The 27,308-nt window shown below is 37.2% G+C and overlaps 2 protein-coding genes across 7 annotated transcripts in view; one reads left to right on the forward strand and one right to left on the reverse strand.

Moving 5' to 3' along the window:
* Positions 1-26,308, reverse strand: part of MBTD1 (mbt domain containing 1) — a 39,796-nt gene extending 13,488 nt beyond the window's left edge. For 2 of the 6 annotated variants that reach the window (XR_657599.1, XM_009279679.1), the window contains exons 1-16: positions 26,253-26,308; positions 25,735-25,923; positions 19,999-20,200; positions 18,692-18,831; positions 17,744-17,858; positions 17,565-17,650; positions 11,128-11,245; positions 10,338-10,472; positions 9,771-9,859; positions 8,203-8,437; positions 6,852-6,907; positions 6,465-6,569; positions 5,461-5,608; positions 2,756-2,838; positions 2,212-2,446; positions 1,264-1,341 (exon numbers count right to left, since the gene is read on the reverse strand). Coding sequence is in view for 5 of the 6 variants with exons in the window: in XM_009279679.1 (XP_009277954.1) it covers positions 1,264-1,341; positions 2,212-2,446; positions 2,756-2,838; positions 5,461-5,608; positions 6,465-6,569; positions 6,852-6,907; positions 8,203-8,437; positions 9,771-9,859; positions 10,338-10,472; positions 11,128-11,245; positions 17,565-17,650; positions 17,744-17,858; positions 18,692-18,831; positions 19,999-20,152 (1,777 nt within the window). In the remaining variant the exon portion in view is untranslated. Of the gene's footprint in view, positions 1-1,263; positions 1,342-2,211; positions 2,447-2,755; positions 2,839-5,460; positions 5,609-6,464; positions 6,570-6,851; positions 6,908-8,202; positions 8,438-9,770; positions 9,860-10,337; positions 10,473-11,127; positions 11,246-17,564; positions 17,651-17,743; positions 17,859-18,691; positions 18,832-19,998; positions 20,201-21,986; positions 22,215-25,734; positions 25,924-26,252 lie in introns of those variants that run through there. The other 4 variants (XM_009279682.1, XM_009279681.1, XM_009279680.1 and 1 more) reach the window with 4 other exon arrangements.
* Positions 21,939-27,308, forward strand: part of UTP18 (UTP18, small subunit processome component) — a 15,841-nt gene continuing 10,471 nt past the window's right edge. Inside the window, exon 1 of the mRNA XM_009279715.2 lies at positions 21,939-22,027. Coding sequence (XP_009277990.1) covers positions 21,939-22,027 — 89 coding nt within the window. The remainder of the gene's footprint in view (positions 22,028-27,308) is intronic.

A 27,308-nucleotide genomic window follows, 5' to 3' on the forward strand; every position in this document is an offset into this window, starting at 1 on the left:
ATACCGGGGGTTGCCCCGACCCAGGTGCAGGACCTTGCACTTGGCCTTGTTGAACCTCATGAGGTTCACACGGGCCCACTTCTCGAGCTTGTCTTGAACTAGACCATTCTACTTCTATCAAGACAAACTATTCATTCTTATGTGGCAGAAAAAGCCTCCCCCCCAGTTGTAACCAGTTCTTTTTAAAAAAAGATACTGTAAAATCTTGAGTTAGACATCATTAAAAATTGTGTAGCACTTAACAAGACTATAGGCTTACCCTGTGGTCTTATTTACCACGTCATCTCTTGCCCATACATTTCTTGTACAATGGCTGTCACGTTGCTGCTGCTCTTGACTCAAGAGGTAGCTGCCTTTCAAAATTGTCAAATTATTGGAAAAATGGCTTGAGAACCTTTGGAATAAAAGTGCCATAAGAAACTACAATATTGTTTAGAGGAGAGAATACAGACGGATCTGATTTCCAGAGAAGAATGATGGGAGAAGGCACAAGGCGCTCTTACGACTGGCTGCCTCTACTCCATTTTACTCATACAAAACGGATTTTCAGTTTAAACCAACAGAGTCATGGAAATAAAAATATGGAGGAATGCAAAACGTGCATTTGTGCAAATTCAAGTTGGTTGTGAATTTTGAAGATAATTTCATCCCGAGGGAAACAATTACTATGGAAAGAACCTGAATACTTCAGTTTCTTAAAAACATCATTACTATGTTTTACTGTGACAAGAACAGTCACATACAGCAATGCTACTTATTGTTTCTGAAAATAATCATATAAAAGTTTTATTTATATACAGCTTCCCACAGAGGTCTCATCTAAAAAACTGGCAATTAAGTCACTTTTTTGTATTAGAAAGGAACCAGCTAGATGGTAATTTAAGTTTTCTACATCTTCTTCTTTCTTATCCAAGTAACCTGGTTCTTATTCCTACACCTCTGTTACAAAGAGCAGAGTTAAAACTGTATTAATTGATACCTGAGTATTTTGTATAAGGCATACTAAAATGATGTCTGAATACCAAAAATATTGTAACAGTTCCCCACCTACAATTCATATAGATTATTATTAGCAACATGAACCCTGTTGCAAGTTATAAAAAATGGTTATTATCAATGAAAAAGTTCCTTTTATGGCATACTGCACCTTTAAGCACAACACCTGTTTACACACAAACATTTCCAAATAGAATAGGGACTTAGTGAGAGACCACAGACTTTTTAAACAACAGGAAAAGTGCAAACACTACTTTTGTCACCCACTTTTCTTATGTCCTTTGTACTGTTGCGATTTAGCTTTTTTCTTCTGTTTTGATGAACTTGACTGGCTATCTCTTGATGCTGCAAAAAATTAAGAATTCAAAATTAAAATTTAGTATTTTGGAAAAACACTTCAGAATGTGTCAAAGCTGCTACACAGCTACAGAATTTCTCCTTAGTGACTGAACGAAGGCAGAATACCTTTATTGTGCCAAAAGCCCCCCATTAAACTACTAACAGTAACTACTATTACCCTCCCATTAAACAACTAACAGTTCTCGAAATACAGTTATCAATAATTGCCGTATAACTTGACCTGACAGGGACAAGTCTTGATGCACCAAATAAAAAATAGCCTTCTCACATAAATACTTCTGCAGATGAATAGCTATGCACATGCTGAGTTCCATCAAATTCGGTATGTAAAGCATTACTAACAGTAACTACTATTACCCTCCCATTAAACAACTAACAGTTCTCGAAATACAGTTATCAATAATTGCCGTATAACTTGACCTGACAGGGACAAGTCTTGATGCACCAAATAAAAAATAGCCTTCTCACATAAATACTTCTGCAGATGAATAGCTATGCACATGCTGAGTTCCATCAAATTCGGTATGTAAAGCATATATATTTGCAATCTTAAAGCAATACAAATTCTCAGTGATATTATCCAGAACTGACAAGTAAGTAACAGGCTTTTTCTCTGGATCAAATAAGCATCTTCTGGCATTAAATATAGTAAGCAGCCACAGAAACGCCCAGAAGTACTTTAAAAGTCAAGGCAGAAGAGATTAGAACGGTGTACTTCTAAGCATTAGCAAGAATTTGTTCTGTTTTTGTTATACCTGGTGACCTAACTTGGAAAGGATGAAGTTGGGAAAAATCACCACCCATGAACAAGGACCAGTAAGCAACTGTTACCGTATTTACAAAACAGGAACTTACATTGTGGCGCTGGAGGCTGTAGTTGATATCCAGTTAGCTGACACCATCCCACTGGATAGAGGTCTGGGGACTCGCAATCCACCCACTGATCATATTCATCTTCCCACCCATCAAAGTGTATCCTCAAAAGACGATGGATAATGCGAGTTACTGTGGCCACACATACCAGGCGAGGTTCCATCAGATCAACAGCCTCCAGTTTCATTCCAACATGAAACCCATGGTTTGGAACTTCCTAGGAAAGCAAACATCAGTAAACAAACATGTTAATAAAGATGGTTTAAGCACAGCATTGAAGCGAGTATTTCAGTCAACTGAATGTAGGAAAATACCAAGTAAAGTTTCGTGTACCCCTGTGTTTATTTAACATTTCAGAAATATTCAAGCTTAATATACTCAAATGGTTCTTATTTCTGAAAGTCTCTGTTGTCTTAGCTTTTCAAAATCGTACTTAATGAAATGGGTCAATCCCATGGACTATGCAGACAGAAATTTAAAGATAATACTCATTACAGTTTAAGTACACATGTATAATGTTTATTACCTTATTGAAGAGCTTTACAGGAGCTGCTATTGAGTCAGTTTCCCTGAGGTAGTCAAACCATTTAAAAGGGAGTTTTGCATAACCTGTGAATTTTAAACAACATTTTCATACATCAGCTGCAAACTTCATGCATAAGAACACAACAAAAATAGTATACTGGCACTCTCTTATGGCTACAAAGACAACAAAGCAGCAAAACATTAACGTCAGAAACTTCCACTCTCTGAGCTTTGGTCTAAGGGACAAGACAGTCATCTGGACACTGCCCACTTGCAACAAACAAGATGAATGAACCTCTGGATAATACAGAAAGTGTCATTTAACGTTAAGATTAATCGTTCATACTTGAAGCTTTCTGTCCACGTAGATCCTTGATCTCTACAATGCCCCACACAAATGACCCAGAACAGATCATGTAATTAAGCACATCCAGTCTTTCCTGTGGGGAAAGAGCTCCACTACTGAAACATTTGAATTGTTAGGAACAGAGCAGTAAGGACAAGCATGGATATTTTAAAACTTAAATAAGGCTAAAAATAGCAATAATATGGAAAATTACAGGATTTTTTTTCCCAATCTTAAAAGCTATTATAAAGGGAAGAAAATAATGTCTCAAATATATTTAGCTTTTGTTCATCTACTGAATATGCATAGAACACGTAGGACTATTTTTTACTTTGGGCAACTCCTACAACTGCTTAAACCAATAATTCTCAAATTCTAGCTGGAGCAACAACAGCTTGAAAGATTTCTTTGTGGTAGTATGCAGTGATGGACACTCCAAAAAAAAAATCCAGCGTAGTGGGCATGGCACAGGGAGCTGCGGGAAACAGTTGGATCTCATCTAAGTGGGGGCAGAGAGCTCCCACGGAGTCACAGCTCAGTACTGCAGGGCCAGACTCATCAGGTAGCTAACATTCACAGCCCAAAATGCAATCCCATTCTTGAAAGTGTCTAAGCATCTTCATCTTCTACCGATTTCAGCATGAGATGAAGATGTTTGGAAGGAATGAGCTTGTAAAGTCCGACGATTTCACAGCAACTTAAGTGTTATCCACATTGTTAAATGTAATTCGGAAGAGTGTTCACGTTAGGTACGCAGTATCTGCATGAACAGAGGTAGCTGGATAGCTAACAATTAATAAGGGTAGTAATGTATCAGTTTGCATATTAATGCTTTTCTTCTTAACGCACAGTTCCTCTGGCTAGACCAACAGTATTTGTATGCAAGTCCTTTAATTAACTTCTCGCCACACACACACACGAGACGTGTGCATGTGGTCCTTGTTAGAGCAGTCAGAATTAAGAAACTCTCCATTTTCAAGCCCATAATTTGGAATGCAAAATACACCTGTCGTAAGAGCTAAGAAGCTTTGATCACTTTGATTCTATCAAATATGTTCATGTGCATTACGTTCTGTATTTTACTCCTGTTAATTCCTTTCAAATGACTTTTAGATTATTGCATGCGTGATTTATAATTGCCTCTCAGTGGATGATGCAGGACTGTTACGGAAAACTGCAATAAAAGGGAAAATATACACGCAGATAACGAATAAGGTTGCCGCGATACAAGAAACACAGAAGTATCATAAACGTGCTAACAACAAAATTCACATACTATTGTGTAAGTAGTGTTTGAAGAATAAAGAAGAACAGTTTCATCATAGAAGGGAGGTTTTTTTCCCTATTCTGTATCATCAATTTAATCTATTTATTTCTAAATTGATTGATATGTATTGATATGCATGGTTTTTCCTCCCACAAAAGCTTTTCGTATTGCAAGAGACTCTTGCACCACATATTTTTGAGGGGTGATTATGCCCATGAATTTCTAGGCAATAAATTCACTAAACGAGCTGTCTGAAAAATAATAGTAAATCTTTCCAACTGCAGTTTCCACATACTCAGATGACAGATTCATTGGTGTGCAATAATGAAAATGATATGAAATTATTTTCTTCATGTTGCATTACACTGTCTTTGTAGTTATTACCTAGAAAAATAATTCAATAAATACAAGTAGAAGCCTGCAAGAATGAGAATGGAGAAAAAAAATCCATAAAAAACTATTATTATCTGCTGTTACACAGCTAGTTACAATCCTCTTTCTAAATTGCTAGACCAAGACAATAAAATGGAAAATGGAAGGCAATATAGTCTTCTGTAGGCATATGTGCTAGTGGACAGACAGCGTTTTCTCACAGAAGGGATTACGCAGCATACAGCTCTAATGGCTACTTCCTCGAAGCTCAAATTTGTGCATATTCAGCAAAAAATTAACTAGTATTGTTGCAAATTAGCCTAAGTCTGAGATTCTTTACAATGTTCGTTAATCCTTTTGGTGGCCAGGACTTCCCAAGCAATGACATATTCTGAACAGTCCTTTTAGTGACTAGCATACTTCCCATTCACTTAATGGATATAGTATTCGACTAGCTGCTATCCTCAATTTCTGACAGCAAAAGCAAATTATTTTAGCCAGAGAATCAATCAGATGTTCAGTTTGACTTTTTCTAAATGAAAAGTTTGTTATCTCTGTTTTAGATTACTTTGAAGTTACGCTGTTGTATTTGTTTCAGACTTGAGAAAGTCCTAAAAAGTGACATGGATTTTGTAGACTGGGTTAAGAAACAAAGCATATGGCACATACAATATCACTGAAAAATAGTCAAAATAAAATGTGGTCAGAATGCTATATGTACCTCTGGGTGGAGTTAGTTCAATCATGTTAATTTCACAGAAACCAACAGGGAAAATAGAAGGGGAAGTGGCATGGTAACAAAACCAATCAGACCCATCTGCTGCTTCTGAGCCATCAATCCCAATCATAAGATAGCCATCTGCTAAAACCTTTGTAAAGAAAAACAAAATTTTACATTAAATACCTTTAACTCTGTGATAAGGCTAGAAAGAAAGCATGCCATGTTTCAAAAGAGTGAAAAGCAACGCAGTAATAACAGAAGTACACTTCGAAGGACATTCAATTACAACAAAATAAAAAACCCCAAATCATACCTGTCTCCAAGACCATGTGTACTATTGTCAAATGTACCTTTGGTAACTGCAAAGTTATGAGAGACGAACATTTCCTTTTTCTGATCTCTAGCTTATTTTTCTTGTGAACATCGGTTCTATTTCTAAAGCTTTGTAATTCAGTCTACTCTTTAGCTTGCAAGGATATTCTGCACATCGTTAATAAGAAAAAAGACTCGAAATCATAACCACACTCCTCATGGGTAAGGTTCTGCAATTCTGCAAAGCTACTTTTTACATTTTCTTCCTCTTTTAAAACAGATTTCACATGGATGGGATCCCTTTCAATCAAGCTAGGAAAAAAGTACATCCTTAAAATGTCTTCATAGACTGCCGCAAGTAAGCAGGATGAGGTTTCTTTTTGAACAGTTGCAAAACGTTTGGTATAATTAGCAGAACATTGTCCTGCAAATTAATCTCACAAACATAATGTATTCTAATTAAAGGTAAGGCTGAATTTCCAGATTGAAGTCAAAATTAAGAAAATTTACATGAGTATATTCTTTTTCATAGCAGCCATATATAACTAACTAATGGACATATTCCATAAACATTCACTGTGTGAATGAACTGCATTTATTTTGGTTTTGAGCTTTTTGTTTCAAACCTGAATAAAGGCGAGTGAAAAAAGGATTCCTATCTACCTTCCCAAAATACACATTTGTTTTCTTACCTTTCTAATAGTTGCCACACATATTGCTGAAAGGTTTAGGGGGTCTATAGCTTCCAATTTCATTCCTTCTTTAAACCATTCTCCAGCTGCGTCAACCTCTTTTACCTAAAGAATCACATAACAGCACCAGAAGCTAAGAATCTAATAAGCCTGGAACAAAATATAACCTTACACCATCAAAGCAACAGATTGAAATACCTGTTCCATCATCTCTGCTTGTGTCAAGGAAGCCAAATTAGGTGTTTGAATTAAAGAAAAAAAAAGTAATGCTTGTGCCGGGCATATTTCCAGGACTTAAGTAGAGTTTCAGGTCTGTTTTACACACACCAGGAGCTAAAGGTCCTCAAATCAACCCTGAGAAAACAGTGTTCTTGCTAGCAAACTCACCTTCATAAATAAATGCGGGGGTGCATCAAAATGTCCATCCTGTTTCTTCGTAATATCTACAAGGAATAATAGCACATATTATTCAGAAGTTTTGTTAGTAGAGCAGACAGTATGTTTTTCTGAACACGTTAATTAGTTCCATGCAATCATTGGTGTGGGAGGCCCACAGTTTATAATAAGACTACCACAAAAATCTGGAGGACATAATCCATCTATTTTCCTTATTGACTTCTACCTGAAATACCTCTATAACACAATCTCATTTACGGGGAAAAAAAAAAATCCAGTATTTATAAGACCCACTTGATTATGTCACAAAATTGATACAAATATACATAGAAGCTTTTGCAAAAAATTGGCAAGTAAACTACTCTGCACTGTTGTGACAGAAAACTGTATTTATATATTTTTTATATAATTATACATAAGCACTTTAAATAGGTATACAGAGCTGGTTTTAGCCAACTGTTGAATACTACTTTCCCAGCAGAATCCCTGGAACTCTGTTAGAGGCATTATTCCTGGGAAGTAACACTGTTCTTAATTTCTCTAACCGTTCTTATTTATAAGTGGTTTCAGTGAAAGTTTAAGCGCTAGGAAAACGGAAGGTTTTCCTGAAGGGATGCCTCGTGGAATGTTTTACAGAAATTCTGTTTCTAACAAGGGACACAAGCTCAACAGAGCAGAGAAGTATTAAAAAACAGACTTCTTTTTTTGTTTAGAAACCTTAAATACTTCATATTACAGGCATTTTTGTATTTTAAACAAGGGCCTTAACTGTGTACCATCTATTAGACTGTCACTAAATCTTCCCTGCCCATCCCCTAATGCCCCCTAAACCATGTAAATCTTGCAATGTAAATATAGATGATCCTTAAACTTGCAAGTAAAAAAAAAATTCAGTATCTAATAGGATTACTTGTCCACATTGTCTTGTGCAAGAGACAAACTTGAAGAAACTAGGAGTTTGTGGAGCAGGACTGTGTAATTCCAGGTATCAGCATGAAAAATGATGTTTACCATGCTTGAATATTGCAGTTCAAGGTTATCCTGCCTAGACGGTTTGTTAATCGCTGTTTATCGTCGAATCTTTCTAGATATCAACATACTACAGATCAACTAAAAAATTATTTTGGCTTTTCCAGTGCTGCAAAATACACTAATTATACTTTTAACTGAAACTCATGAATGTAATATAATCGGTAAAACCCCTGGGCCACATTATATAAATTTTAAAATATCATTATTCAAGCTAGTTCTACCAACTGTATGAAGTGACAGGACTGCTTAAGTCAGACTTCTCCAAGCCAACAGTGCCCACAAAGACACCGCTAAAACAGAAGCAGCTTACCAGATCTTTTGAATCTGTGTCCTATACTTCGAGACCAACCAATATGATGAATGAGTGGACTGTACATATGGCACCAGAAGTCATCATTTTTGTCTTCGCTTTCTTCATACACCAATCTTAACCGTCCCCCAATGACACTTTCTACAACTGCTACCCTTGTTCGACAAAGGTGCGTTTTGTCAACAACTTCTACTCTCATGGAAGTTTTGAATGGATACTGCATACTCTCAGACACCTTAAAGTAACAGGACAAAAACACATTCTGTAAGAATACACTTCGTTTTCCTTAGTCATCTGTCTTCTGCTACTAAAGCGCAGTATCAAATGCACTTTTCATTTAACTCAAGTACTTGTTAATCAACCTGCAAAAATGACACAAATGGTTTCTCTTATATTTTATTGTACACGGGGAAAAATGAAACGTTTCAGAAAACTAAGTAGAATAGATCCTACAATGCTTTAATTGTATCAAATCCAGCCCCTAATACAATTCTCACATAGGTTAAAGGAATTTTCCATTGGCTTAATGAAAGTTTGTTCAGTTGTTAACAACGGATAAAATTACCTTGAGAAACAATTTTGACAAAAAAAAAACCCAAGATTTTTTTTTTGCTTTGTCATCCACTCAAAATACAGCACTTTAAAAATAGGATTAAAATACTTTATTGTAAAAGGCATGGAAAACAAACCTTCAACATAATTAAAGCTGGCGACTCACAAACATATTTCTTCATAATATACCAAAAAGAAAGGAACAGAATGGAAATAGATGTTAGTCTGCCTTGTGACGATACATTCTGTTTAAAAATCAGTATTTGTCACTTGTCATTTCCATTATGAACTCCCCCAAAGTGTTGAGACCTTGCCAACTTAATTTGACTTCCAACTGAGCCAGTTTTTAAATAGAAATGAACAACTGCAGAAAGGTTTTTTGGTCTGGGTTTTTTTTTTTTTTAATATTAGATGCAGTGTAAGACAACAGTACAGTAAGTCTCATATTCCTACTAAAAGCTACGTACCATCTCACAATATTAGTAAGTAAACTTATAGCACACTATACAGGCAGCTGCCACACTTAAAGACATGACTTAAAGACAGCAAAAAATCTAGTCCAGAGCAGATGAAAAATATTAACATTCAAAAGTATGTACTTTATTGCATTTAGATATGTGCTATATTAATGAATTTTGTTCAGTTTCTTGAAATAGTGCATGATAAAAATCATTCCTGAATTAGAAAAATCAGTTTTAATTTTTCTTACGTATCACAGGGTAGCTTATTAGCACTTTTTTTTTGTTGTTAACTGGGGTATTTTAAAATTCAAATAGACTAACTAGTTTTTAAAGAAAACTACTTTCTGCTAGAGGAAACAGTTTTCCAAATACATACTGACAAGTGTGGACATAAATGGAGAAGAGAGATTCCAAGGAAAACTGTATTTAAGGGAAGAAACTACTGTATCATCTTCACTGTAAAAGAAGCTAATGTGCCATTGTAAAATACTTCAGTTCTTCACATTGTGCTGCAATTTCGTTTATAGTACATCATTGACATTGCATCAGCCTTACCTTCTGAGAAAAGTCAGGAGGAAGTGTTTTGGCACCAGTAAGTCGTTTCACTAGAAAAGCTTTCCAGTTTGTGTATTTGTGTTGGATGGCTGTTGCAAATGAAGGGGAAAAAATAAGCCACTGATTTTTAATTGTGTCCATTAAAGACAATATTAGAGTCTGGAATATGTAAAGAAGAAATCCCAGATGACTGTTAAAAAGCCTGGATGACAATAATGACAAAAACCTCTTTAAAGAATGAATGCTACCCAAGATTAAGTTTATGGGTATGTCAGGGCAAAGAATTTAATAACAAAATATAAATAAAAATCAGTGCATGTTCACATCACTGATTAGCTAACCGCTTCCACCTTGATCTTAAAAACTTTAAGTCGCATCAGATGGGCTACTCCAAGAAAGACTTTCAGCATCAGTCAAGTCCTTATTTTTCCAGAAGTTAAAATGATTTATTCATAACGGTTGAAAGAGTTGCTATGGCAAAAAAAATACTTTGATATCTGAACCATGAGCAAATTTAGTTTAATAAAGACAGACTTATATTGATCAGTAAGGCTACTATTTACATACTTCGAGGAGGAACTAGGGGCTTCCCACTGGTTGCACACCAACCAACTGGGTGGATGTCAGACCCACAAACGTTGCACCAGAAGTCAAGACTTGAATCGTTTTCAAAGCCTTCGTATCTTAGCAGAGCATTGTAGCCTGAAAGAAAGCAATCCCATTTAAAAAAGACAAAAATTAAACAAGATTATAAAAATCTATTAATATTTCTTTACCAATCATAATGTATATTACATTAGATTTTCTAGACTAGAACTTTTTATAGAACATTATTCTTACGGCACATTTCTGCATGTTATTAATGCACAGAATGGATTACTTTGATAAATGTGCATGTGCTATCATGTAAGTCAAATTTTAATTAAAATTAAAATTCTTGAACTATAAACCTTTAGAAGTTACATGTAGGAGGACAAAATTAATTAATTACCCACAGTATCTGCTTTTTCATATCTTAGCTACGTGACCTTGAATTTTTAACTTTTAACCAAGAAAAGTGATTCGTATAACAAGGCTTGCTTGCTAGCTATTATACAATTTCCTATCTCCTCATTCTGCACTGCTCTTACTGTACTCTTAGGCAATATTAAAAAAACCAGGCATCCTCAAGCTTCACTGAAGACACTGTAAACAGCGTAACACAGTGATAGTGCTAAAACATATAACCTATTGACACAGCTCTGACAACCCAACCAGTGTCAACTTTCTACTAACCAGGTGACCACTGACTAAATTATTAGCTCCCTTCACACAGTTATTTTGATTATTTTAATAATTTCAACTAAAATATATTCACCTGCTAATTTTACAATTCCAGCTATCCAGAAGACTTTGGTAGGTAGGCTGCAGTCGGTGTTTGGAACCTCCACTCGCACTCCTTCTGAGATATCACCCCAGCATGTCCCCATAGGTGCCTATCATTTAAGGTAGGGGGGGAAAAGTCACCAGTACACCACATGAAAATAATTATTCTTTGTTACATCAGTGTTTTTTCGAGCAACTTAAAGAGACAAAACAATCAATATACATGATAAGACATAAGCATATGTTTAGAAAACACTCTATGAAAACCTAGTTTGGTTTTGATTTGAAGCTTATGTGTAGTATTGTGATTGTGTACAGTTATTACTGTGTATTTCCTGCAAAAACTACAGGATTCCAAGTTTTAAAATCTGTAAAGCACAAGCACAAATTGCATATACACAGGTCAGCTTTATTCTACGTTTCAACTAGGTGCAAGCTACTGATTTTAGTGAGAATGGGTTATTACTGTCCTGCAAAAACTACAGGATTCCAAGTTTTAAAATCTGTATCTGTACACTAAAAAAAAAAATCTTTAAGTTCTGCAAATCAGAAACATTCCTGAAAACTGAAAAAAAAGTTATTTCTTTAATCTATTCTGATGATTTATTATGGTGGGGTTTATCACCCACTAGTTCACGTCCTCTCAGAGGAACAGGCTTTCGTATCACCTGCAAGTGATCATTCCATCAAGCAAGCAAAAAGAATAGAAGGCTGTGGCACCTTTTTAATGAATGCCAAAAGGAAATGCACCGCTAGATTCCTCACAGGCTGTCCTGAAGGCTTAGACTAATGCGTTAGTAACAAAAAGAAATACAAGCTTGATGAACTACTAAGGACTCCAATATACATGATAAGACATAAGCATATGTTTAGAAAACACTCTATGAAAACCTAGTTTGGTTTTGATTTGAAGCTTATGTGTAGTATTGTGATTGTGTACAGTTATTACTGTGTATTTCCTGCAAAAACTACAGGATTCCAAGTTTTAAAATCTGTAAAGCACAAGCACAAATTGCATATACTCACAGGTCAGCTTTATTCTACGTTTCAACTAGGTGCAAGCTACTGATTTTAGTGAGAATGGTGTAATTCCTCTGCAATTCTACTTGCAAGAAAATTATTGTACTTTAAATTAGTATCTGTACCACAAACATTTAAAAAAAAAATCTTTAAGTTCTGCAAATCAGAAACATTCCTGAAAAAATGCCTAAAAGTTATTTCTTTAATCTATTCTGATGATTTATTATGGTGGGGTTTATCACCCACTAGTTCACGTCCTCTCAGAGGAACAGGCTTTCGTATCACCTGCAAGTGATCATTCCATCAAGCAAGCAAAAAGAATAGAAGGCTGTGGCACCTTTTTAATGAATGCCAAAAGGAAATGCACCGCTAGATTCCTCACAGGCTGTCCTGAAGGCTTAGACTAATGCGTTAGTAACAAAAAGAAATACAAGCTTGATGAACTACTAAGGACTTGTGGAAACTGGAGATAAAGATTGCATTTAGTTTGCTGTCTTAAGAAGAGCGTTTTGTTGAACAGAACATCATGAAAAGACAGTCAAAGATGGTATTGTAGAGGTATCAGAAATGCACAGTGCTGAAGAATCTAAAACCTTAAAAGTTACTCAACTGAAGTTATATTTGTAACAAAATGGAAAATGACTGAGTCTACATTAAACTTGAGACCACCAAGAAGGGAAAGATTCAAATTTGGGGTATTTTAGAACAACAGTCATATCAATTCTGAGGTGCTTTGAGAAAAATAAATTCTTATCAGTTCAGAGAACGTCCAGATATCACAGGGACAGTCGAAGGGATGCTCTGGTTCTGCACCGTAGCGGGCAGACAGTACTCTAAGGCTGTCTCTCATTTACAAAGCCCTTTGCAAACACAGAGAACTTCACCGCTCAGTGGGGATAGCCTCCAACTTCACAGAATTTCGGCTGAGAGCCACAAGTGAAGAAATGTGGATTAATCCTGAATGATTGGAAATCACAATACTGGAATTTTGCTGGCAATCAGCAATAGCCAACTAGCAGCACTAAAAGCCAAACTTATCTTAAAAAGGGATACTCTTCACTAGTAGAAACATTTGAGGCTAGGCATGCAAAACTTAAAACTAGTTTTAACTACTAAAGGAAAAATGAGTTATTACAGGTGTGCCAGTTTCTTATTCTTGAAGCCTGGTCTCTTCATGTTCTGCTATGTCCCATCTACACCAGTCTAGACTGCAGAGCTCTCGTCTGCCATCTGGCAGACAGAGAAAAAAAACAACTCGAAAAATGATGGCTTATTTTCACACACAAAATATGCAGATACAGCTTCTTAATCAAGTCCTATTACATATTCGCTATCATCTCTAAATTGACGTGTAGATTTTTGAATTGAATTGGGGAAATAAACTTTTCAAACTGCATATTTTAGTAAATCTTGTTGCCTTGTAGAGAGATACAGATGAGGCCAAACAATCAAAAATAGCAGTGCTGAATAATTTCATAATCCAGCTGCACTTAATTGAAATATATTTTACTGCCTGCTCATCTATTCAGTTGATTCAGAGAGAAAAGTATATCGACACACTTCTCCTCACATCAACCGGTAATGGAAATGTCACAAATTTTTATTTCTAGAACATGGATTGGTATAGAGGGAAATAGCAGAAAGTTAAATTTGTCCTTGTCTGTGAAAATATTGGTTCTGCTAGTTCTCCTACACCAATCCATACGGCTCACCCTTTAGAAGAAGGAAGCCATCCTGTGTAGCATCACTACTGAAATGCCAGATAACATTACTGTCCTGAAGCGATGGTTTACAGTATACCTGGTATACTGCGCCATCTTTTCCTTTTTCACTCATTACGGATATTCTTAAGGGAGGAAGACTGGATAAACTAGGGCTATAACAGCCGTCTTCCTTCATGTCTTCTCTGCCTTCACCTGATTAATTGGTCAATGTTTGCCCAGTGCTTTGAAAAACTCAAAAAGCACTATATAAGTGTTAAGTCTTATTCGTCTGCTGGCTGGAAGGGTAACTCTGAAGTCTGGATTGGCATAGCGTGAACTAGCAGAACCATAATTTACAGGTAAGAACAAATTTACCTTTCAGACTCATGACGAAGAGATCCACTTCGTGTCACTCCCCAACAAGGAAGATAGGGTTCCTCGCTTCCTGCTCCGGGAGGTGACCTGGGAGGGTTTATCTGTGAGCGGCAGCTGCCTTCTCTGCAAGGTAAGTTGCAATCAGGATGGTCCTGTTTGACCGGAGCGCCTAACGGCCAAGTATCCCCACATGCCTAGCCGAACAAGGAGCTCATGGGTTAAATAACTGGCTCCTAAAGGTTTTGGATGGCACTGCCATCGCCATGATTTCAGACCCGAAACCTGAACCAGGATTGTAATGGCAAAGTGATGTTACCAATTCCTGAAGCGTAAGGACACTATGCCGATACCTCGTGTGTGAACGGACCCCCCCCCAAAAGGTAATGCCAGAGAAGACAATGCGCAAAACGGTTTAAAATAAGGCGTTCAAAGCGAAGCGCTGCCACCTAGTGTAAAATCCTGGAAATGCTCCCTTAGAGCAAACTTTATTTATTTATTTTAATAACAAAAGAAACCAAGAGAATGAAAATATTTCAGCTCAGAATAAAATTCAACTGGAAGAAAGAGTGAAAAATTCTTAACTTCAGAAAATGTGCATCTCACTAGCAACAGAGTGGAGAAGAATAATTACTATTAATTGTGCATTACGTTGTACGTTAAGTAGTACTGACAAATGACTCAAAGCACTGTATTTGCTTTCATTTCTAGGAATGGTTTGAGCTAATAAAAGCAAATATAGGAAAAAGCAAAAACTTAGAAGAAAATGAAATTAGAGTGCAGTTTAGCAATGAGCACGTTGTATGTTACTAAGCTATAAAACAATATTTAAAACATTAAATTAAGAGTTCTCGCATCAGCTACTGTTGTGTATCTGATTAATGCAATTCGACAAAAAAAAAAAAAAAGAGCTGCAAGGTGCATAAACTGTAATTGTGGCTTTGTCACAGGCTTCCTATATGACATAAATCAAAGCAGCTTCTCTACTTCAGTTTACTGAACTATGAAGTGGGCGTAGTTGTACTATAGCTAGTGAATTTCATTAGTGTTACTCAACACTGAAAGTCTGGAATGAAGGTAACAGGGAACTACAAAAGCCACACTAAGGGCATCAAAAGAGTTTGAAATGAATTCTTCTCATACAAAGAAACAGAGAGAACTTCAGGATTTAAATGTTTTAATTCTAAAACGTAACTGTTCTAAATTGAAAAGGAAATAACTCCCCAGGCAAAAATTAACTGATCTGAGAAAATTACACTAGACCTGAAATACTGAAGTATGCCAGGTTATTAAAAAAATAATCAGTAAGCCAAATCCCACATCTTGTAATTCCCTTAAATTTTCTTTAATATTGATCCCAATGTTACCTATCAAATATCCATACACCCAGTATAACCAGATACATACTTTATTTAAAAACAAATTTAAGGGCAAGGGCAGATATGTCATGATTTTATTGTCAATTCAAAACTTTTCTCTTGAACAGAATAAGCTTTAGATATTCAATCTTGTGGACACACACAACGTGCACAGAATCCATAATACGGATGGTGAACAAACATCAACTAATACAAACTTTTACGAATCAAAGCAATATAGTACACAGAAAACATAGCAATAATCTTTCAGACAGACAAAAAGAGTATTGTTTCTTTTAATTATCAACAGAGAGTGGGAGAGAGAGAGAGAGAAGGCTCTAACAAGAGAGTCCTAACGCGTTTCCAGATTCTGACTGGTTTAAATGATATATTTTTCAAAGAAATAATTACAGCAAAACTAAAATCACACCCTTGTAACACTAACTAATGTCCACCGAAGAAGCAGAAATCTCCAAAGCAGACTGCAGGAGTTGCATTTTACTTGTATAAAAAAGGAAAACGGGGACAGAAAAGAAACAACATTCAGGCTTAGTAGCACTGCGGCCCTGTAGCTTGTGAAAATTTTCAAGGTAAAAATGTGAGCATTAGTATTGTATCTGTTCACATTATTGGTGTACCATGCAACTTCATGAATGAAGTAAAAAAGGAAGATATAACTCCTTTTAATACGGCATGTTATAGCATAGTTTACAAGTGACCTAATTATTGTAGCTGCTTCCTAATTAAAGATGCCATACATCATGAAGCATTTGTTGTTATAATAGCACAGCCCACGTTATCAAACAATACCTTTTGATACGTACATACGAAATTACTTATTACAGCATGTACATAACTGTGAAACGAAGTGCAAACGTGCTTACTTAAGCACGTGGAATTCGACACAAATTGAGGAAGCTGTACTAACGCAAGGCTCTGTTCTGGGCAATAGCTAAGGCTTCTAAGCATAAAGGGCGCTATTCAGAAAGTGCCAACTGCCAAGAGCCCTCCACTCCAGCTGATTTATGAGTTGACAGGGCTCAGCATGAATTCCAGAACTGGACAGAAAAGTATGTCTCTCTCCTCCCTTATGGACACCTTCCATGAAACAAAATGTTTGTTTTGATTGCAATTTTCATCAGACAATTTTGAGCAAAATAAAACTTTTGTAAGAAGATGGAACACTTCAACTTCCCAAATAAAAAAGGTATGCTGAGAAAACACTTTCTGACAAAGTTTTTACTTAAGAGACAGAAAGTACTGACAATATTTTAAACAAGATCTAATAATTGGAATTTAACAAACACATTAAAGACAGATGCTACTAAATATTTTCCTCATCCCCTAATTACATTCTGTAATGACTGAGGACTTCTTGTTCGGAATTTCTGTAACTCCAATACAAAGAAAACCAAGCTCCTCAATTTCAGATTTATAAAAAGCCTTCATTTTCCTCTATTTCTACACTACCTGGCAGCACGACTGGCAGGGAGGACGTGACTAAAAACTAAGAAAAACATTTCCAAAAATCCAAATATGTAACCAGAAGATCAGTTCAACATAATGGAGCAAGCCTGAATCGATCTAGAAAGCCTTTTGTAACTTTTTCTAACATTACATGACCTGGTTGGTTTGATACTCCGTAGCACATTCGATGATTTTGCACCTCGAATGTGAGAAAAAAAGCTTCACAAGTGTTTACGGGTCCTCCTTTTACTTTTTCTTTGTTTATGAGAGCATGTATGATGACAGCAACTGATAGCACTCAGAATTGTTTTAAAGGACAGATAAAAACAAACATACCTATCTAAAAAGTAATCGTACTAACACAGTTTACGTTTCACAGTCCAAGGCCAAGAAACATATTTGGATATGAATGTTTTGCAAAAATGAATTCAAGAATTAACATGGACTCTCTCTCTCTCTCTCTCATGCGCGCACACACAAATAGACAGCACATATTGAAAAATACTTACGTGTTTAAAACAGGTAACAGGAGCTGCTGTAAAGCTATTGCTATTGATGTAGTTACCCCAGCTGAAACCTTCCACAGGGACAGCTGCTAAGAGAAAGTTATTTTATTTAGGAAGCTGCTAATGAGCCACAAATCTTGTATTACCAAGAATGTGTTTCAGCTCTGTTTATACGCCATTACCTGCTTTAGTCTTTGCCTGGTTTTGTAAAGTTGCTTGGTACTGAGCATATGCTGCTAATTTAGCCACTAAGGGTTGTTTTTGTAGAACTTTTGCCTTCTTTGTTGGAGGTTTACCCTAAAACAAAAAAAAGCTAAGTAAATAAAGTCTTTCCAAACTCCCATCATGAAATTTCCATAGGTCTGTAGCATATCTCTGGTAGAACAACACAGAATAGAAGCTGACTAAGTATACACAACTACATGTAATATTAAATAAATTGAAAAACCAGTAGCAAAGAATGTCCAAAAGATGACTAGTATTCCAACTTGAACAGCATTATAGATTGATTGTTGTTTACCTGAAAAAAAGGTATCTTTTAAAAGCAGGTCAAATGGAAGAACTTTGAATCTAATTTACACCAATGCAATTTCTTGGCATTTGTTGTAATGAATTTGAGATAGGATATAATATTTCTTGACATTTCTATCTCTTTTCTTGAATATTACAAATATACCTTCACGATTATTAGTATTAATATTTTAAGTGAACAGACCAAAACCTATTTTGCAAATCTATATAGTTAAGAAAACCCTCAAAAACAAAACACAACAATGCTAAATAAACCTTTATGCTCTCTAAAGCCAGAAAGTGTCTTGGGTATGAGATGCATGGAATTTCAAGTCACTACATATGTAGGCTGAAGATTTTTCCTGATCTTTTTCTTGCAGAAGGGCCACTGCAGCAGAAATGAAATAAGGAGTCAGTATTCTCTGTAATTTGCTCTGCTAAGCAAAGTAATTTGTTCATTACTGATACAGTTTTGAGTTTTGGCTTACAAAATCACTTATGTGAAAGTTTTAATGTGTTAAGAAACTTGACCTATCTTAAAACATCCGGCAAGTTTTACAAGTGTACATGTTTTACAAAGACAGACTATAACAAGTATATAAAGAAAATGGTGTCTGTACCGCTACCTGAAGTCTGGCCAGAATGCTGGCCTTCTTGGAGTTCGACGAATAGCTTCTAGAGCATGACACACTGCAGAAGCGTTTTGTTTTAGAGTAAAAAGCGTCACGGACACCAACCATTCCACACATCTCGCATGTAGCTAATCAGAGGAGAGAAAAAGCCAAACGTTAAGAGTGTGATAAAGACCTCAGGAAAAATTCAGAACAAAGGCAACATAAGGAAGGTCCTGTAGGTGGCACCACCGAACAGTTTCTTGTTCAGTGCAAGAATTCTCTGAAGAGAATTGCACAGAAAAATAACTTAAAATAAGACCACCACCACAAACGTCAGTGAAACACTAAGGACCTCAAGTTCCTTGGTGAAAGGGTGCCTCCTTCCTGCTCCCTATTAATTTTACCACTGGTAGAAGTGAATGACCCAGCTAAATCAGCTAAAGCCGATTTCTGTGTTTTCATGGTTCTCAAGGACACGTCTGCTTTGAATCTGGGCCTGCCAATCTTGATTTCCTCTAAATATTTAATACTTCCGACCGGAAATAAAACCAGATTTCTTTTTTGAATCATAGATTAGTATACCCAAAGTACCTCAGCCCACCAATATTCTCTTCTAGCAGGAATCTTACGCTTCAGAGGTTGACAGCATCACCCACTGAGTTGTTCCATGATGAATAAGAGTTTGTGACCAACTTATGCCAATGAGACAATACCAAGATTCTACCCAGAGAGAGCTCTGCTAATCACTAATGATTTTGGCTAAAATATTTTTTTCCCCCGATGATAAAAGCAATCTTCCCTTTTTAAATTTTTTTCCCGGTATACTCTAGCTCAGAGCTAGTGGGTAGTAAACAGGTATACACTAACAGACTTTATACAGGAGCAGTAATGAAGTTTTCCTAGTATAGGAAGAAATATATTTTAATATATTGTATACATAACAAAGGGTAGAGAGAATATATGCCCAAGCATAGAGAGAACACACTGACATTTTCCTCAAAGCTCAAAGAATAAAAACAATGTACATGAGAACATAAACATGCATGTGCATATATACACAACACACATTGGATGGGAGGGCAGATGTTCCCATACTATTTGTTTCCCGACAGCAGGATTCAAAATCTATCTTATTTCAGTTTAGCAAAAACCAAACAATTCCCCCCTCCCAAAACAAGCCAACCCTAGCCCTTCAAGCTGTTTCGGTCCCTTTTCAGGCGGGACCAACATTTGGGATTGGACCCTCACAACTCACAGCACAGGCTAAAAAACATAAACATCAAACTCTCTGTACTCATGCACCACATACTTACCCATGCCAGATTTGCCATCTGGGTAAGTATAGACCTGTCCATTGTTCTTTATAATTGGGAGACTGGACGGCAAAGGAGCAACCTCCTCTTCGCTCTCATCTGAACTGGAGCTGCTGCTGGTGTCCTCACTACAACTATCATAACCGTCAAACATCCCGAATGAATCGCGTCTTTTCCTTTCTGCTCGTGAAGTATGTTCTGTCTAAAAATTAAAGACAAACAAACAAACAACAAAAACCCCGAAGAATAGCAGAGCATTCTGAATGCAAGTATTTCCAAGTCAAGCTTAAAAAGTTTCAAAGGTCAAAGTCAGCCTTCAAAAGTAGATGTACTAAAACTGCTCTGTCAGCACAGAGATATGAGCCATACATTGCCAATTAAATTAGTATTGGTATAGTCAAGAGTAGCTAATTTCTGGTATTGTGATACACAGGAAGAAAAAAATCTATCTCACGATCCACTGAGAATACACAGTAGCAGCCCATACATTTCTTTTTCTTGGTGTCTTCAGAGTTCATTAAACCTGATGTGCTGAATAATGACAGCCACACAGATCTTATATGCAAATGAGCACATTCCAGATGGCTGCAGCCAATTTCACTAAAATTCATTCATTTGAGAAAGCTGGGCAGAGAAAAGACAGTTCGACCAGGAGGGCACTTATACCACAGGAACAGAAATGAGGGTGTATCTCTGCTCTCGTTGCCTTGTGGGGTTATCAATAAATCACTCAGTTTCCCTATGACTCAAGTTTCTCACGTGTGAAACAGGAATACCTCTCTACCTCACAGGGATGTTCTGAGGATTAATACATTAACAATTATGAAGAGCTCAGTTACTATGGCAATAGGGTCTGTATAAATGCTAAAAGATAGAAAGGTGACTAATTTGCCACTGTCACATAGGAAAACTTGTTATATAATAGTTTTCCTATAACCAAAAAACCTGAGGTCAAATAAAAACATACAATTTTGAAGAACGCATAACAGTTAAACAATTTCTAGCAAAGACGTTAAAGAGGTATAAACAATAGATTAACTGATGTCTTTTTTCTGATGCGCATCCAATATATGCATTTTAATACAGTGACAATTTTCAATTTATTAATATCTTACACAGCTCTACTGAAACAAGGCTAGTTACGTGAGCTGCCCTCATTAAGCTAAAAAAAAAAAAAAAAATTTCAAGTATTTCCATTATCCCTAACAGTATCTACTAAGTTTGAGAGGAAATAACAGATAAAGAGAAGACAAAGAAAAATTCTACAATGGAGGCACAAGTTAGGAGAATGAAGTACAGCCAAGAAAACAGAAAGAACATTAAGGAAGTCTTTGCCTCTACTTCCTTCCCCAAGAGCTGATTTTATTTAAAAGTCATTGTAGACAGAAAAATAATAATATGTGATCAGACTTTTCCTTCTTAAATTGCATTTGGATTCATAGCTTTAAGATTTCCTTCACAGTAATTCCCCAAATCCCTTTCCTAGAGAGTATAGGCCTGAACATCTTTATTGTTGGATCTCATCCGAGCCTTTTTCTGCCATGCCATCCCTTTATTATAATATTCTCTATTCTCCTTTGCAATCTGACTAAATCCTATTATGGAAGGATTTCCTTTTAGTTAAAAGGGAAAACTGATTTCCACACTGACCCAGTCCTAGCATCCAATAAAAATAAAAAAAAACCCCAAACCAAAAACCAGTAAGCACAAAAAGTTATGCAATAAGGTAAACAAATTTAAAACACTTAAAGCAGCTCTGAAACAAAACAAAAGTCAGTGTAATGTTAATTATGCACGCATTCCTTGGCCAACAATTCAAAGTTATATTAAAACCAATCAAAACTTAGGTTGGGGCATAACTTGACATCTCCTTGAAGGAACTGACATCTGCCTGAAGTAGCTAGGGCAACAGTGGCAATCATTAGGGGAAACACTGAGCGATGGCAGAACAAAACCTAGTCCTGACCTGCACTGGTAACAAGTCTTACCTGTACACTATTACTGATGCTATTAGCCAACAAGATGCAAGGTCAGTTATTTGTTTGTGTGTGCACGTGTGTGTAGACGAAGGCAGAAGTTGAGCGCAACGTTGCCATGGATACAGCGTTCTGCGAACAGTGCCAGTAATTTACAGATCAGAACATGAAGACTAATCATCTTCCTCAAGATTTCATGAGCTCCTTAATGTCTCACAATATTTAACTTTCCTTGACCACAGTCTCTGCTAAGAAAAAAAATGCAATACCATATTAACCATTCACAACAGCAATATCAGAACACCATGATGCCTTCCAGTATTATGGACAGGTATTAGTGGCGTTTCAGAGCCCAGGGGCAGGACCTCCTTCCTCATTCAACTCATCCTCCGTAAGTCAGCTGATCTGATTTCACTGAGAGATTAGGGCCTCATCCCACATAAAGGAGGACTTCAACCCTTTAGCGGAGGCTGCAGTACAAGGTAGTCCGAGGGACTAGGACAAGGTAGTACAAAGAGACATCCCTTTTCCATTCCAGACTGGAGAACTCTCGACCCACACGGCAGTTCTGCTTTGCCCAGTTGCTTTGCTGGCAGGGATCTGAAATGCTGTAGCAGCTCAGAAGGAGGAAGAGAAGTGCAGCCCATTCCCAGTCCCTCCAACTCCCGATGCTACAGTCGAGAAACTCTACAGCCGGCACTGCTCCCACTGCAAGGGAAGGTGAAAGAAGAAATGGGAGGTTGGAGGCGAGATGAAGGACCAGTGGCACAGAAGGGAAGACAGGCTGCTCTAGGCAAGTTGAAGCATGGTGCAAGATTACAATTGCAGACACCACGGTAGCACAGCTGGCTCTTTTTTTTGTTGTTCTTTTGCATCATGTATATTTAGAACCTCGATATTACTGCCAAGCCCTCTTTGCCAAAATATCCACAGATGAGAAAAAAAAATACTTCCACTTTCTGTATGAAAAAACTTTCTGTACGGAAAATTGGGTCCTCTACTACGAAAATCATTCTTCAGCTTTATACAGGTTCCTAAAAAGCAATCATCAAGTTTGTCGAGTTTAACTACGCTGTCAAAACAGGTCTCATATATCACCTTTCCATTTACTTTATATTTGGCCAAATTGTCCCAGTTCAAGTTATGAGCAATTCAAAACAGCAGCTTTGCTTATTGTTTTAAAATAATACTGTTGTTTTTATAAAGCATTTTTATCCAAGCTTTTGCCAGAAGATGACCACGTTTGCCAGATAAATTAACGTTAAGAATGTCCTACATAAATTATAGTTGTCATGTGGATTGTAATTCTGGGGAAACTACTCAAAATATGTTTTGTGAGACGTGGAAAAGGTACAGTTTTGCAACAAAAAAAAATACTAAGTACTTTGTGCGCAGAAGTAGGTGAAAGTTAGGGAAGATGATATGCAAATACCTATGCTGGAATTTTGCTAGAGCAGATCAAAACATTTCTATTTTGATAATAAACACCACTAAGGTTCTTTTCAACCCATGTTGAGAGACAGCATTTGTAGAAACAAGCGAACAACATGTGGAGTCTCTGACGAGCCTTCCTGCAGAACTGAGAGGTCCCATTCTTCTGCAAACCCCGTCTAACGTCTGAAACGGAAAAAAGTTGGGGTACAACTCTGAACTCAAAGGTCAAAGATGGCATCCTTACAAAAAGGACAATATATGCCTCAAACAGAACCATAACTGAGATAAAGCAGCTGCTTCGGTAACAGCAGCAGCCTGCAATTCCTGCTGAGTTCTTGCAAGTGATGAGCAGCAGCGAAAGCACCTAACCATGGTAGCTACAGGACCTCTATGAATGGAAGCCTCAGAAAGAACAGCTTATTACCCTGCAAGGTGTTCCCACTGAATTTTGGGACACTGTCCGTGAGAACGCAGTCCTTCACCCAAAAAAGCTACCAGAGACTAACAGTAGTAGTAACTTGATCTAACAATTACAACCACAGTAAGATCAATCCATGTTTCACAACACAGGCAGAGTAGAAAAAAAATAAAATGTTCCCTACTCTTAGAAGCTGGATTTAGCACTAAAAATCACGCTGAGGAGGTTGTCTTTTCCTCAAAGCTGAACCAGATCGGTGTTCTTCACCTGCTAAGAAGCGAGGGAACAGCATCCTGCCTACCTGCAAAACATGCTTTGAGCGAGAGTCTGGCTTACTATAAAACTTAGAACCTTGTAGCCGGTTAATGCCAAAAGAGCAGTAGCTTAAGTAACTCCACCACTAAGAGAGAGTCTACTAGTACATTAAGCAGAAGCAATGCACAAACAAAAGAACAAGACAAACTTTTAGGCGTACTGGCTAAGGCTTATTTTCCTAATGAGATTACCGGTTCCTCAACAGGAAAGATTTTTAGACGGAGCAATACAAAGTCTAGGGTAAGTGGGACTGGCAAATAAGCCTGTATGACTATTTGCTTGGGGGTTTTCTTGCATACTTTTCTTTATTGAAGGGATGGGTGGAGAAAGTAACTCTTAAGAACTGCTTTCTTATTCTGCCCAACTTCCCATTTTCCTGTTCTTCCTCTCCTCCCTGTGAATACTTGGCAACAATGTATTTTTAAGAAATACTCTTAATTAACCATTACACAAGGCAAATGGTACGATAAAAGAATATAGTTAAGGAAACCGGTTCCCCCAAAAGCAGGAAGGCAGCTCTAAACAAATATGAAAAATAACTAGTTTCTCACTCTCTTAACATACAGTGCTATATACATACAGTCGAATTTGGTCAGCACATTATAGCATACGTTCTTTGAGCGTTAACAGCTACTCTTTCAGCATAAAAAGTTGGTCACAAAGGGTGAACAATGCATGGCCAAAACACAAAATAAAACTATTTAATGTTAATTAGACATCAAATACTTACTCAGGAAATTGCTTTAGTGTCTTGATGAAGACTACGCTCAAGTATTGGCAAAATTTATGAGAAAGCGTTTTGAAGGTGAAAACTTGCTACAAAACATACCCCATGATTAAGTAACCGAACTTCTTGCCCCGAAATAAGTGCACCCTGGCCAAAGGAGGATGATCCAGAACAGTCACAGAAAGGTTTCAAACCACTCAAAATGGTTGGTGTTACCACTGATTCAATTTGGTGCTTGAATTCAGAAAGGTAGCAATTTAGAGCTTTGAGTACAAGAGCTGTAGCTTAACAAAGGCCTAGCGGCACCTATACAGATAGGCATCACTTTCCATATACAGCTCTAACCCCCAGAAACGTGACAGAACTATGGACAGATGGTATTTGAGGCCAAGGTCAACAATGAGGTCACCACAACCTTCAAGCCAAGGGTCTGTGATAAGACACATTTACTTTAATCACATATCCTTAACAGATCGTGCATTTCCCATAGCGTATTTCCAAGTTGGTATTAAATTTGACGCACAGCTTTTGTTTTCAAAAGTCCATCAATGTTTTGTGCTACAAGCTTAGCTTTAGCTCTGGATGTTAGCATTAAGGAAACAAGACGATGGAACTAATTTATTACAACTCTTCTGAACATAAGCTAGCCAAAATAATTTACTTATAATTGCCCCCTGTGGAACTGAAGTCTAATTGTGCCTCACAGCATGACAAAAAAAGAAAATTCAAACATGGTACCAATTTAAAGAGAACATAGTTTCAGCTTTCATTAAAAACAAACAAACAAAAAACCCCCAAAGCTAAACATCTTGGGATTCCTGGAAATCAGAACCAACCAAACTTACTTTTTTATACAAGCAACTCACCTCTATCTGGAAATGTGCCTTCCACTCTTATTATAAGTAAAATCTCTGCTGGAAAATTACAGAAATGTTTTTTCCTGTCTCTTCATTTGCTATGTATGACAGCATTTTGTCTGAAGCCAGTTTCTGCTGTTTGCCAATGGTTTTGTCCATAGCCTCTTCCCCAGGGGGTTTCACACAAGAGGGGAGACTCTTTCATAAAAAAATATATCAAATTAGCAGGCAATTTTGGAGGGGGTGTGTGATGATTAATATGTGAAATATCCGAGTTTTGAGAAAACTGAAAATCTGTTACAAACTCCATTATGTTTCTACAAAGCCCTTACAGGAGTATCTGGAAGAGGCAAATATTTCACTTTAAACACTGTGTTACCATTTAAAAAAAAAAAATCAATTTAAATGTAAAAAAACCAAAAAACACCACCAACCCAAAACCAAAGTCTTCAACACCAGAATTCATTCCGTGTGCTCAGAGCCAGATTCAGCAAAATACCACACATGCCCAGAGTGTACTGACTTACCTGAGAAATGAAGGTATGCAGTAGTAGTTTGCAGAAGGTATCAAAAGCCTTGCAAAATTAAATCAAATTTTAGAAGGTAAGAGAATTGAAAGCCAATGGGAGGGAACTTTTGTACACTATTTTATCATTACTGCCACAGTCATCTAGCTCTCTGGGGAACAACAACGAAGAGAATTCTTACTTTCAGCCTACAATCCTTTCGCACGCGCACGAGCCCACACACTCTCAAGAGCAACACCTAAACTGTTCTTGTGGCACAAACAGTAACTTCCACCTAGGAGAGCACATACCTCTGCTAGGTCTCCCTACAGCTTACGTGACACGCTTCCGCAAAACGATCCCTAGGCAGAAGCAACGAGTAAAGACTACTAACCCACCAAGTTCTGAGTGCTTTTTAAAAGGAATATATTGTTTTAGTTCCCATGCAACGTTCCAGGTTAGTCTCTCACAGCCTTTTTATTCCATTCCTTACGAGTCGAAATCGGACTGTTATAAACAAACACAACAAATAGGTAAACGCAGGTTTTCAAACCTGCAAAATAATTTTAATTTAGCACACAGAAGACTGCCCTGCGGCTTTCAGTTTTGACTGGTTTTAGATGGGAAAAGTCACAAGGGCTGCCACCCACATTTCAAATCGTTATTTTAAAATTAATTACTTTTTCGCACGCAGTAGTTGCTACCACCATCAGCATATGCTTTGCAGTAGGGTTTGGGGTTTGGTTTTGTTTTTTTTTTTAAAGCCACACTGGACAGAAATTGCTACACTTCAGAACATTTCCAGCAACAACCTGAAAGTGAAACTGGTTTCACGGGTTCCCCGCTCTTCACACTGACAACGAAGTCACAATATAAACAGTCACGGAACCTGCGCGGGGGACGGGGGACACGGGGGGGCCGGAGGCGGAGAATCCAAAACTTCTGAAGGGCTGGTACCAAAGAACGCTCCACGGCACTTACAAGGCGCCCGGCTGGAAGGCTAAACCTTCCAGGCTTCAACCGCAGGAGGAAGCTGCCGAAAACCCGGGGGCTTCAGCGGACGCACTGAGAGCGCGC

The sequence above is a fragment of the Aptenodytes forsteri genome, unplaced genomic scaffold (assembly GCF_000699145.1).
Source record: "Aptenodytes forsteri isolate BGI_AS27 unplaced genomic scaffold, ASM69914v1 Scaffold563, whole genome shotgun sequence".
Taxonomy (NCBI): domain Eukaryota; kingdom Metazoa; phylum Chordata; class Aves; order Sphenisciformes; family Spheniscidae; genus Aptenodytes; species Aptenodytes forsteri.